Here is a 13,298-nt window from a genome sequence, read left to right on the forward strand (position 1 = left end):
AATAGTGCGACAACAGTGAGTATAAAAAAATCATATATAAATGTAATAAAAACTTTTACATGAAGTGGAAATAAAAAAGAAGAATATATACATATACTTCTCGTTCAGTCTTAAGAGAGTTTATTTTTATTTTGATAATAGATATTTATACAATACAATATAGAGGTATTTCTTGTAGTCGAAACAAAAACGCGAAATTTTCGAACGATCGCTATTTTCACGGTTGTTCTTAATAATATATCGATATCTATCGCGATCTTCCAGTAGATATTATTATTATTATTATTATTATTATTATTATTATTATTTTTGTTGTTATTATTATTATTATTACATTTCGCGTTAACAATTAAACTCGCTTATGTTTCTTCGCAATTCATTTCTTTCTTTCGTCTTTACATTGTGTGGTTGCTCGATGTAACATTATATACATATTTCTTCTTCTTCTGTATGTGTGTGTGTGTGTATATGCGTGTGTACATGTGTATGGGCATGAACACCATCGGTATACGATGCTCCCAAAAATATCGTGGTAACTGAGAAACACTTTCTTTCTTTTTTTCCGCAATATGAAAAAGGCAGTAGTAAATTCGAATGCCCCTTCGAATACATACGAGATATCGCTTTCTCTCGACAATCATATAGGCATGATCAATTGAAGATCGAGATTTTTTTTTCTTTTTTTTTTCTTTTTTTTTTTTTTACATTGTGCTTATGAGAACACATGACAAACAGTTTCCTCGATACTTCTCTAAATGCTTCTCTCCTCCCATTTATTTCGAAACCAAAAATCTTCACGCTAAAGAAAAAACGCGAAAACGCGTTGACAGCTGTGAAGAGAGTCGCAAGAGATATTAATTTTTTTTATTCCAATAATAATAATAAAAAAAAAAGAAAACTAAAAAATTATCGCTCGGAGGAGGATCTCCTACAACGTATAATAAGAATCGCTATGAATTAGAAAAAAAGTTCTACGACGATGATAACAGTAAATAATATACATTATAACGTAGTAGTAATAAGAATAGTGTGATATATATATATATATGTATAAACATATCTAATAATAGGCACAGTTAAAGAGTATGGTACATATAGTTATATTCATTACTCAGCACTTTTATTATAACTACAGAAATTCGTTGCTACCAGGGAACAGAAATGCTGGCGAAATTTTATGAAATCTTTATTCCAAACTTATGTTTCGTACAATACCTACTATAGTCTACAATATCGTCCCGACACTTTCACAGCTCCTAACATTTATAATAAATGAGATCGGTTTTTTCACAAAGAATTTTTTTTATAAAAAAGAAGAAAAAAACAACAACAAAAATCAAAACGACGGCGAGAAATAAATTTATAAGAATTTTACAATTAATCATAGGTTGCTGTAGAGCGACAAAGTACAACCAAACAAAAATCTCTCAAAAGTGGATAAAAATTGAAATCCAAAACGAATTCGCAATATACTCCAAAAGTTTAAGCTAATGTATCTCTCTATAAAGTTCTCACTTTTTTACAAATAATTTGTAACGCTATTCCTTAGATTTACGCAATCGTACATCAGAAGTTAAATCTCTCTTTTCCTTGCAAAACAGTTAGAGAATGGCAATCCTTTTTACTCTTATCTTTTCCTACATACATTATCTTCTCTGTCTTAAATTTTGCAAAATATGTTGTAAATTTGCGCTGAAAGCATTGGTTGCCATGTACATTTTGAGCAATATTTTAAATTGTCGCAGTCAAAAAACAAATATTAAGAATTTATTGGAGTAGCTTCGTTTAGACATTCGGTTCAATGTTTGAGTTGAAACATTTGTGAAATCTAACAATTTTCCTTATGTTATATAGTGTCCGCGAAATGAGCTAAGAAGAAAATATATATATCTGTGTGTGACAAACTAGAAGAAAAATTTCGCAGCTCTCTCTCTCTCTCTCACTCTTTCTCTCTTTCGCTCACTCTTTTTCTCTCACTCTCTCTTTTGTTTTTTCTCAAGCCTCCTACTAATCTTGCACCTGTGTACATGTATCATACTTTTAACCGTAATAACATTTGTACATAAGTAGGATCAGTTCCCTGATACCAGCGTACTTCTAATGTCGAACAGTACAAATATTGTTAGTCTCGAAAGTATACATGGTAGATTTTCGTAGTACGTTCACCGCGAACTCTTTCGCTTCTCTCTCTTTTCTCTCTACAAACTTACGTTGCTAATCGTTATATCTTTTTCTTCTTCGTTTTTTTTGTTTTTTATCGTTTTTTTTTATTTTTTATTTTTTTTTTTTTAATTCTTTGAATGTTTGTTTTACCCACAACTTTGACTGCTGAAACCAGTTATTCTTTTAGAGGTAATTTCCGAAGCAGGACGATGCTGCGGACCTCGGCACAAGCAAAATTTGTTTCACACAGTAGAAATCTAGAAAATGACAAAATACAAATCACAACACACAAACTTTGGTATTTATTTTTGCATATATACAACTTCCTTAAAACTTCTTCAAAGTTCAGACGCAAGCACTCTTCCTACTTACCTAGTATTCTTCACAAAAATGGCTCCTTATAAATAAAAATCTTTTCTTATGATAGATCTAAAAATTAAAAATAGAAAAAGTTGTAAATACATTTAAAAAAAAATAAAGTGCACATTATTTTGTGTTCTTCGAAAATATACTTACAACTCGGTGCAGCCGAAGCTTCAAATTTCTTTTGTATCTGATCGTATGTAAACTTTACGAAAGCGTCATATTGCTCGGAGAGCTTTACATGTAAGATTTTATCATATTCTTCTCGAATTTGTGTTTCTTGTTCCTTGAGCATACGCTCGCAGATCAAGCCAACCTACAAAATTATAATCTTATAAGCAATCCGTGAAAGCGATATTTATTGTTAATATAAGTAGCAATCAATATTTAATTCTGAACAAAAACCTGTTGCAACAAAAAAACAAAAGAAAAGTGAATTTGCAGATTTTGGAAGACAAAATTACCTGTCTAAATGTGAAAAGAGGTTTTTCCTTTCCACTAGAGTTATGACTAAATGGGGTTGAAGATGAGGCAGATGGGCTAGAAGGACTCGAAGGACCTTCCATATCTGATGAGTCACTGGCTGGGAATTGCAATTGTTTACGCCGTTGTAATCTGCGGAGTTCATCTCTGACTTTGGCAGCCATCTTCTCTGTATAGAGACAATTGCAATATACTTTTAAAGCATATTTATACTGAATGAATCACAAGCTTCTCAATAGGGAAGGATTTCAAATGTTTGTCTTCTATCTAAATTTTTTGCAACAACCAAAACCTGTGCACGTATGTAAGAACAATTATAACATAGTTATTAAAAATATATATCGTTTTTTTTAGAATATTATCAAGTAAACACATTATCTGAGCGAGAGACATTTAAATATCTCGTGTCTGTCTCTCATTAAATATTATACACACTCACAATGTAAGTGAGCACGTCATGCTAAATCGTTTTAAATCTTGACACATGCAACTAAGACAGAGAATCCATCGCGGAATGTACTTTCGTGCACCAGGTTGCACGCCTTCCTTTTTAAAATCGCCGAACGGCAAAGAGAAGACAGGAAGAAAAACCCGAATCGCAAGCGTGTCCGTTACAACATTACCATATGATTTACGCGTGCCCCGCCCCCTACCCGCGTGAAACTCTCCGGGTACGGGTTTTAAATCGCTAGAGATTAGCCGCCCCTTTTCACCGTCTCTTTTTCACCCGTCTCCTTTCTCCCCCTGTCGCGCGCGGACGCTGCCTGGACGCCCATCTCTTTTCTTCCTTCTTCGTGCACGCAAGGAAATGTGAATATGTACGCGAGAAAAGAGAAAGAGAGAAAGCGCGAGAGAAAGAGAAAGAGAGACACACAAACACAAGGAGGGAGGGGGGGGGGTTCAGAAAAAGGCGACGGGTGCGACGGAGACCGAGAGAAAGATGGCCGTAGCCTGCGGTGTAATTACCAGGCGTCAATTTGTTGGCGATCTCGCCGAACGGAGACGGGTTCTGCGGCAGCGAGCTGCTACGCGGAGACGACGCCGATGTGCCGGACGACATGCACGACATGGGCATGCATCTACGCCGCTTGCTGGGCCGGCCATGGCTGTGCACCGGATCGAACTCCAAGGACCTTTTGAGTGTGGCGCACGCCATCGTGCTCTTGGTGGCGCGTCGTTCCGAATCTCACTGCGTCCCGTGTACGACTGCCACCTAGTCGCCGCGAGCCGTGTCGATCCCGGAGTGCGGAGGGAGACAGCGCTAAGGCGAAGGGGAGGCGAAGGGAGGAGCGGCACTCGCCTCGCCGACGGACGGTGCCGATCTAGGGAGAAGGGAACAAGCGCAACGGAGGGAGGTGCGCGAGACGATACAACTCGATGGTAAGAGAATACTCGTGGTGAGATAATTGAGAGAGCGAGTGAGATGCGACACGTTGAAAATTGCAACAAACGCTCTAAACGGCAATTAAAGTCCGCCGAGAACAAACAACAAACAATTAACGCCGACGACACCGATGGGGAACACGATTTTGTTTAAAGCGCTCCGCGGTCTAACTCGCACAGCCTCTGCCGACAAAACAAACACTGCTGCGCTTAGCGAGCCAATATGGCCGCCCGCCTTGGCTACGCGCAGCAACTCTGAGCAACTCCTTCCGCCGGCTGTGACCAACACATATTTGCCCGATCCCTCTCTTCTTCTCGTTCTTCGCTCGGGGGGAAAATGATGCGTGGCGCACGTGTGTTCGTGAGGGTCTGTTCGTTTTAACTGCACTTTCCGCTTTTTGTTTTTTTTTTCTTATTTTTATATTGAAATCAGATAAAAAAAAAAAAAAAAGATATGCGCGCACACACCCGGTGTCCGATTGGAACTAACCAAGCGTGGAAGGTGTAATTACAACAAATAGATCAGGCATTCCATTCGCGCTTAATGTAACGAGCGTGTACTGTCTCGTACATGTGTATTTCATGTACGTATACGTCTGGCTAGAGAAAAGGAGAGAGATAACTATATATATGTATATATATATATATATGTATGTGTGTACGTCCTTAGAATGCAAATTCCTTGAACGTGGACGTCAGATTGCGCTGCAGATGGGAGGGGAGGGGGAGAGAGAGAGAGAGACAGACAGAAAATGTTGGAGCGTCGTGTGTTATCTAAATTTATTTTGACGTCTATGCGTGATTGTCTCAACGTATCTTGCAAACAAATTGTTGCCGTCTTGATTTGAATTGGAAATTTCACGCGTGACACAGGTTTCGATTTTCATTTCGCTTTCAAAGTTGTTTTTTTTTTTTTTTTTTATAACTCGAATATGCGCGCACGCATAAATATAATTGTATCCGAGAGTTAATAATCAGTGATTTTATCGATACACACCGTGACAGGAGAGGAATGCGCGGTGTTCCACGATACGAGAGTGCACGCGGCGCATCCCAGCGCGTTTCGTATCATCGCCAGCCAGCGTTCGCGTTTGCGCGGTACGCGCGAGTCCGAGCGCACCGCGACGCACGCAGAGACAGTTCTACATCGATAACGTCAATACTCGAGCGTTGATACACGGATCAAGTGCGAGAGGCACAATACGTTATGCCGCAGTAAAAGAGCAAAGTGGCGCAGTCATTTTCGACACGAGAGATCTCGTTCATTCCGGCAATAGCGACGGCCAGGAGCCAGGACGAGGACGTTTGGGTTCGTGTGTGTGTGTGTGTGTGTGTGTGTGCGCGCGCGCGCGCGTGTGTGTGTGCGTGCGTGCGTGCGTGCGTGCATTGCGTGCATGCGTGCTTGCGTGCGAACCTCGCCTCTGTCTCCTTCTCGCACGGGAGATACGTCTCTGGTAGTACATCATATCGTCGCCGCGACGCGAGGTGAGAGACGTGGGCTGCTTTCAGGTAATGGACAAATCGTGCAACGGGCGTGGGTAATATATTGGTGTGTCTGTCGAACCCGAAGCGCGATCGCGCATCGAGTTTCGAAGACGACGGCCTGCCGAGCGTCTACATGACGACGGAGCAGGATATACCAGAATATCTAGAAGGTTGCGGGCTGACCACCTGCACGGCCGGCGACATGCCTGAAGAAATGGAGGAGCCAGGAACGAGCGGTAAGGAGAAAAAGCTGCTGTCCACGTCCTTCGGCGGCGGTAATAGCGGCCAGGGCGACATCAAGAAGACCGTCATGGTCAAACATCCGGAATCGAACAAGCCGAAACCGACCATGAAGAAGAGCAAACCGATTCAGGCGGATCTGGACGTCGCCAAGGAGTTTATACGTTGCAGGGATCTGTGTGTCAGGCGACTGGATCTAAGCAAGTCCAGCATCACGAACTTACCGAGTTCGGTGAGGGAATTGACTCATTTGAAGGAGTTGTATCTGTACGGCAACAAATTGGTTACGCTACCGCCTGAGATTGGATGCCTATCAAATCTGGAAACATTAGCATTGAGTGAGAATTGGATAACTAATTTGCCCAACACTTTAGAAAACCTGAAAGCATTACGAGTCCTGGATTTGAGACATAACAAATTGAACGAGATACCAGATGTGGTTTACAAGCTTACTTCACTGACCACGCTGTTCCTGCGCTTCAATAGAGTTAAGTTTGTCAGTGACAATATAAGATATCTGAGAAATCTGACCATGCTGAGCTTACGTGAGAATAAGATCAAAGAACTGCCTCCTGGAGTAGGTGAACTTGTGAATCTTATCACCTTTGACGTTTCGCACAATCATCTGGAGCATCTGCCTCAGGAGATCGGCAAGTGCATACAGTTGTCTACGCTGGATTTGCAACACAATGAACTCTTGGACATACCGGAGACCATAGGCAATTTAGTGTCACTGTCGAGACTGGGTCTTCGATACAACAGACTCACAAGTATTCCGCAATCTTTGGCAAACTGTAAATCGATGGAAGAATTCAGCGTGGAGGGCAATCAGGTGTCGCATCTTCCGGATGGCTTGTTATGCAGTTTGTCGAATCTGCGAACGATCACGCTGTCTAGAAACTGTTTTACTTCGTATCCGTCGGGCGGACCGTCTCAGTTTACAAACGTTTGCTCGATTAACATGGAACACAATCAGATCGACAAAATACCGTACGCTATCTTCTCACGTGCCAAGAACCTCACAAAGCTGAACATGAAAGAGAATCAGCTGACAGCACTGCCACTGGACATTGGCACATGGGTCAATATGGTCGAGCTGAATCTCGGGACGAATTTGCTGACGAAAATTCCAGAAGACATAAGTTGCCTGCACAGTCTCGAGACGCTGATACTATCCAACAATCTCCTGAAACGTATTCCGGCCACTATAGCGAATTTGCGTAAATTACGGGTGCTGGATCTTGAGGAAAACCACATCGACTCGTTGCCAAACGAGATCGGCTTTCTCCGCGACCTGCAAAAGCTGATCTTGCAGTCGAATCATATCACGTCGCTGCCGCGCGCGATCGGACACTTGACGAACCTCACGTATCTTAGCGTAGGTGAGAACAATCTCAGCTATCTGCCAGAGGAGATCGGCACCCTGGAGAACCTGGAGTCGCTGTACATCAACGACAACCCGAATCTGCACAACCTGCCGTTCGAGCTTGCTTTGTGCACGAATCTCAGTATTATGTCAATTGAGAACTGTCCATTGTCGCAGATCCCGCCAGAGATAGTGGCTAGCGGGCCGTCAATAGTAATCCAGTTTCTGAAAATGCAGGGACCTTATCGATCTATGTAACATATTTAATTAAAAAAAAAAACAAAAAAAAAAAAGACTTGTCCCTTGTTTTCGCGCGCGCTGATGAACAAGAAAAACCTGCTGCTGGATGTCGATTCTTAATCAACAAGAGGAAGAAACATCATGAGGAAGCAATTCGCATAATAATGAGAAGATGATATATCTATGATAGAGAATCCTCTATCAACCTGAAATTCTCACTTTAATGATCTCACTTTTAAGAAAGCATATATATATATATGTATATATATATATATATATATATATAGAGATACCGAGATATAATAATGTATAAGACGAATTAGATAGCCTTGTTTTCAGCAGCGTGAGAATGATATTTTTTCTAACAGGGGATAAAGGTGTAAAAAAAAAAAAAAGAAAGGAATAGAAAAATGTGCGTAATGTAAAATTGGTGCTGAATTGAGTATATTTTTCTTGCAAACACACAGGAGAATAGGAAGCCTTGTGCAATTTTGAAACAAATGAATAAAGAAAAAAAATATCTTAGATATATCACACACACATACACACACACACACAGCAAATGACAACTTAACGTCTAAAGTTAGGAAAGACGATATACGAAATGTATATTTGAACGAGCAAATAAATTTTTATTTGTATTTTTACTCTTAGTTTTACATTTATATTTATGTATTTTATTTTAAGGAATCAAAAAGGGGGCGAAATGGTCGAAGAGATTTCATCGATAATGTTCTACCGACTTCGAACTTTCAAATCGGCAATATTTTGATCGATACAATAAAATATCGTTCGTCAAAATATTCGATATCGGGGGATTCCGTTGATGTGTGAATCGAGTTCGACGTCGAGACGAAAACGTCGATAAGAGATCGTCGATTATTTTTTAATATAAAAATTTTGTGCTGAGAGATTCAATGCAATGTCAGTAAGAGTCATGTTTCAGTATAGTAAGTTAATTTCGTTTTCAATTGTTATTGTGTTGCGATAGAAATTTATTGTCAAACCTCTGAAATATATATTTTTTCTCTGGTTTAAATCCGTGGCTTAACAACGCATGGTTTTTCACAATCAGTTGGAAAAAAATTAAAAGTGAAACAGTACTAAAACATGATTTGTTACTGGGACAATTATCTTATTTTGTTGTCACAAAGAAATTTATATATATATATATATATCACAAGATGCGACATTTTATACAGTGTGAAGGAAAACTCGTTTTGTAGATTTTTGTTTTACAGAATCTACAATGATTAAAATTATACACGAAATATATTTGCAATATATTGTATTGTATTATTGCAATTATTAATTTTTAGAGCTGATTAATTAAATCACGATATATTCTATATTTGTATTGGCAAAATTTATCGATCAAATGTCTTTCTCTTTCGAAATTGTTAAGTTGTGTAATTAAAGAGTATAAAGCTTTTTATACGCGAGATACATTGTCGTGCAAGTATTACCAAGGAAAATTATACTGCGTAAAACATTCTATCTTTCTACTATATATAAGTACAAATAAGTGCGAGAGAAAATTTGTATTCTAAAAAAAAAAAAAAGCGAGACAAAAGAAATTGTTAAGAATCGGCATCAATGGCATTCAGTAATGTATTTAAAAAAAAAGAAACAAAAACGATGAACGCGTTACTTCGTATATAAGTGAAAAGAAAAAGAAGATATTTTAATAAACTATTGAAAATTGAGAAGTTGTAAATATATGCGTGCACACACAAAAAAAGTGAATAAACATGTACACACAAAAAGTTCCCGTACACACACACACACACACACATACGTTCTGGTGTTACACACATATAAATATATATACATATAGTATATTTTTTCTCATTTGTTTGTTAATGTGTGTGTCACTTTATAAGGTACAAAATACACTGTTGATCTAAGATCTACAGGACGTCACTCTGCAGAAACATAATACTATAGTTCTCTATATAATTCAGCAGTTTGTATCGAAGTCGCGAGAAAGCGACTAAAGCGTTAGCAAATTTTATTTACGTCAATAAATTTTAAGCTGCTGTAAAAGTCAAGAATATACAGTAATACGCTTGTGAAAGTAAGAATTATATTACGAAGAAAGAGTAACAAAATAATTATACATACGTACTATTCTATATATACGTATGCATTTATGTGTATATACAAAAAAAAAACTTATACGGTGCACGTTATATCATGTTACAAAAAAAACAAAAACATTGGTTTATTTTTTTTATCATATAATTTGCAATAGCCGACACAATAGCGTGATATTGTGACAATTTTATGTAATTTTAACGAGATTCGCGATTTTACATTACGAATTTCACACGCGCGAGCAAATTTTATGTGCAATTAATTATCGCGCAAGTAAATTGAAACGGCACAATTAATTGTGTATTTTTATTTAAATTAAATGAATATAGCCGTGAAAAAAAAAATATATATATATATATTACTTGAAAGAGAGAAAACTAATCGAGCGTAAAATGTCACGTTTACAGAGAAATGTTTAAAACGCGATTGAACTTGTGAAGGAGTTGACTAAAGAAAATTGAAACGACAACGGGAAGATATATTTTTTTTTAATTGTAAAACAAAGAGAAAAGAACACGATGCCGATCTTGTTATTTTGATTTACGTAACGATCAATATTTCGTGCGACGATAAAAAAAAAAAAAAAAAAAAAAAAAAAAGCAATTAAACCACTGTTTCAGAATGCGTTTTCACTAGATTAAAGAGCCAAATGTAAGCATAAGAAAAACGAAGAAGTAACAGAGGACACGATACATTGAGCATTTTCTTGACATTATATTTTGCTAAGTTCCATAAATTTCTCTATATCTCATCTTTCTCTCTCTTTCTCTCTCTCTCTCTCTTTCTCTTTCTTTCTCTTCTCTCTCTTTCTATCTTTCATATCAATGTTGTTGTTCTCTCGATTCTGCCCCAATAAGCAAAGTAAAAAAAAAAAAAAAAGAAAAAAGAAAAAAAAATTATGCCGGCATATCGATAGCAATGCGCACTTTGGCATGTAATTGCTACCTTTTTGACGACAAAAATTGCCTGTTTTCGACAGATTTTGCTATCAGGGGCACAAAACAATCGTGCCAATTGTGAAACTATATGTATTATATATCATACATACGTATATCTGTATGGATATTTATATATAATCGCCTTATATATTATTAATTAATAGATAAGTATTGTTACATCTATACCGCGACAGAAAAAAAAAAAAAAAAAAACCAGATTTGTTATTTAACGTTGTGCCTATAGACGTATAATAATCTTAAGTTCTCTTAGGATCTTTGTGGTTTACATTTACAATTTCCTTATTCTAAATAGTTTCTTTTTTTACTTAATGTGTACATGTTGTTAGATTGTATATCTCTTCGCGTACATGTTGATCTATAAGAGCAGTCTTCTGTACCGTGTTAGATCATACTTCGCAATTAGCTAATTTGTTCCCATCACATCGTTTTCAACGTTTTTTGTTTTTTTTGTTTTTTTTAGCTTACTTTTAAATGTCGGATCATTTTAATTGCACGTACAACATCAAACGTGACCTATTGATTACAAATGATATATACATACATAGAATAAATTATATAAAAAATCATATTGTTTATAAATAACAAAATAATTAAATTAAGTATGTAAACATGTGTAGTGTCGAGAGAGACGCCGGGATAATAATTTCTGAGTACGTATTAAGTCGTGATAATCACTTCCGAACGTGTGTTCAAAACGTAAATCAATAATTACATCGTGATCTCTCTGTTGTAATGTGCGCAAAAATATGTTTGTTGTGTCAAGAACGATTAGTGCAAAAAAAAAAAAAAAAAAGTGCTTTCTTGGCTTCTACGTACGATATGTGTTGTTCTACGTTAAACATGTTTGCAAAAAATGTTAGATTGTTTAGTAGCCGACATCAATTATCAATGTGTTGTAATTAATCATCTATTGGTATTGTAAAAAAAAAATCTCTGTATATTTAATAGTCGGGATTATTAGTTTTGCGAGAAGGAGGAAACGTCTGTCCCTTGTCCGAGTAATTTTTTATTGTCGGAGTAATTTCTACCGAGAGAGAATCGACAGACGATATATGTATATACATATATATATATATATATGTGTGTGTGTATATATATATAGGCGTATCTTGTTGAAATGTTGTAAAATTGCAACTATACTGTGGCTGTGTGAAAAAAAAAAAGCTCTTATTCAAGTGCTGTAATTGTCCCCAAACATCGATTATCAATCGTTCCGACGGTTTTTCCTTTTTCCGCTCCGCTTGTCACGGATATTAAAAACTTCTATTTTCCATTATACAAGTTAGTTGTAGCTATATTTCCTTCGATTAGTTGAAAGCGCACGATACGATTAGATTTTCGCGCGATTGTTTAGATATCATTTCGAATTTTTCGTCGCTCTTCGAATGTTAACAAAGTAATTTGATGTTAATGTTGATAATTTGATAATTCTATCGTTACCTCTTTAACGTTTTGCAATTTATTATAATCGCATATATACACAATCTCTAATTTGTATATTATCTGTAGTATCTGTTTGTTACTCCGTGCGCGAGTAAAGTACGAAACACTCGCGAATTTGTTGATGATTAAAAAATGGAACTTAGCAAATTCTCTCCGTTAAATCATGTCACAAGTATTCCTCTATGTTAAAGTTTAATGTGTAATCTGTTGTAAGAATTGTTGCTTCTATATGAGGCTTTCTATATACTTTACGTCTATCTATTTGTGTATCTACGATAATACGTATCTATGTTTCACTCACTGAGAGAGCAGAGTACACTCGCATATTTCCATAAAAGTTTATCTCTTTCTCTCTTCCTTTCTCTCTCTCCCTCCCTCCCTCCCTCTCTCTCTTTCTTTCTTTCTTTCTTTCTTTCTCTTTTTCTCTCGGCTCTTTCTCTGTTTTTTAAGTCTGTAAGAAGCTTTATCGCTGAAGAATGATAGGTCCAGTGCGTGTTTTGTGTGATCGCCGTATTTGCGTGTAAAGCGAATTTAATTTACAGGTTCCCTCCATTAGACTGTATCTTCAAATTGAGAATAATTATTAAGCGCTAATTAAGGGATTTTTCTTTCTCGTTTTTGCTCCGTTTCGCAATGACAATTTTACCTTCCAATCCGTCACGATGATAAATACGTTGCGAGGAGGATATTGTTAAAAATTAACTATAGTAAGATTTAGATATCGGTGAGACGAAGAACGTTGCAAAGAGGTTCTTCCTGATTAATGTTAAATATTTTAAGTCCGAAAGAGAGTCAAAATTTCTTTCATTGTATTATATAGGATAAAGGTGGCAATGTAACGGTCGCCATATTTGTGTAAGCTTCTATTTAATATTTTATAGTAATAGCGAAACACACGTATAATTTAGTACACGTCTTGCCAAAGACGTAACTAGGTTGTTGTAAAAACAATTAAGTTTTTTTTTTTTTTTTAAGATACCCACTATCTTAATTTAGTTTAATGCGACTGTTATGTGAAGTACTTGCACATGTACGTATACGCAAACACATAGTGCGCGCGTTAAGTTTTGTAAAAA

The 13,298-nt window shown here is 36.9% G+C and overlaps 2 protein-coding genes across 2 annotated transcripts; one reads left to right on the plus strand and one right to left on the minus strand.

Annotated features, from left to right (window-relative positions):
• Nucleotides 1–97: 97 nt before the first annotated feature.
• LOC109855251 (akirin-2) lies at nucleotides 98–4,668 on the minus strand. Its single transcript, XM_020429276.1, has 5 exons — nucleotides 3,976–4,668; nucleotides 2,991–3,178; nucleotides 2,680–2,842; nucleotides 2,536–2,592; nucleotides 98–2,420 (listed from the first exon to the last, which is right to left on the minus strand). The coding sequence occupies exons 1-4, from the start codon at nucleotides 4,163–4,165 to the stop codon at nucleotides 2,582–2,584; spliced, it is 552 nt and encodes a 183-aa protein (XP_020284865.1). The 5' UTR covers nucleotides 4,166–4,668; the 3' UTR covers nucleotides 98–2,420; nucleotides 2,536–2,581.
• Nucleotides 4,669–5,757: 1,089 nt separating this feature from the next.
• On the plus strand, nucleotides 5,758–8,121 carry LOC109855232 (leucine-rich repeat protein soc-2 homolog). The gene has a single exon (XM_020429242.1). It carries the CDS (start codon nucleotides 6,011–6,013, stop codon nucleotides 7,739–7,741), a length of 1,731 nt encoding a protein of 576 aa, XP_020284831.1. The 5' UTR covers nucleotides 5,758–6,010; the 3' UTR covers nucleotides 7,742–8,121.
• Nucleotides 8,122–13,298: the final 5,177 nt, after the last annotated feature.

This window comes from Pseudomyrmex gracilis, unplaced genomic scaffold (genome assembly GCF_002006095.1).
Source record: "Pseudomyrmex gracilis isolate BER0280 unplaced genomic scaffold, ASM200609v1 scaffold_84, whole genome shotgun sequence".
NCBI classification, from domain to species: Eukaryota; Metazoa; Arthropoda; class Insecta; order Hymenoptera; family Formicidae; genus Pseudomyrmex; species Pseudomyrmex gracilis.

Excerpts from the sequence above, each read along its gene's own strand:
- LOC109855232 (XM_020429242.1), top strand. The coding sequence starts at position 6,011 with ATGACGACGGAGCAGGATATACCAGAATATCTAGAAGGTTGCGGGCTG.
- LOC109855251 (XM_020429276.1), bottom strand. The coding sequence starts at position 4,165 with ATGGCGTGCGCCACACTCAAAAGGTCCTTGGAGTTCGATCCGGTGCAC. Across the intron at positions 3,179-3,975 it reads CGCCAACAAATTGACGCCTG|AGAAGATGGCTGCCAAAGTC; the intron begins GTAATTACACCG and ends GTCTCTATACAG. Across the intron at positions 2,843-2,990 it reads CTCTTTTCACATTTAGACAG|GTTGGCTTGATCTGCGAGCG; the intron begins GTAATTTTGTCT and ends ATAATTTTGTAG.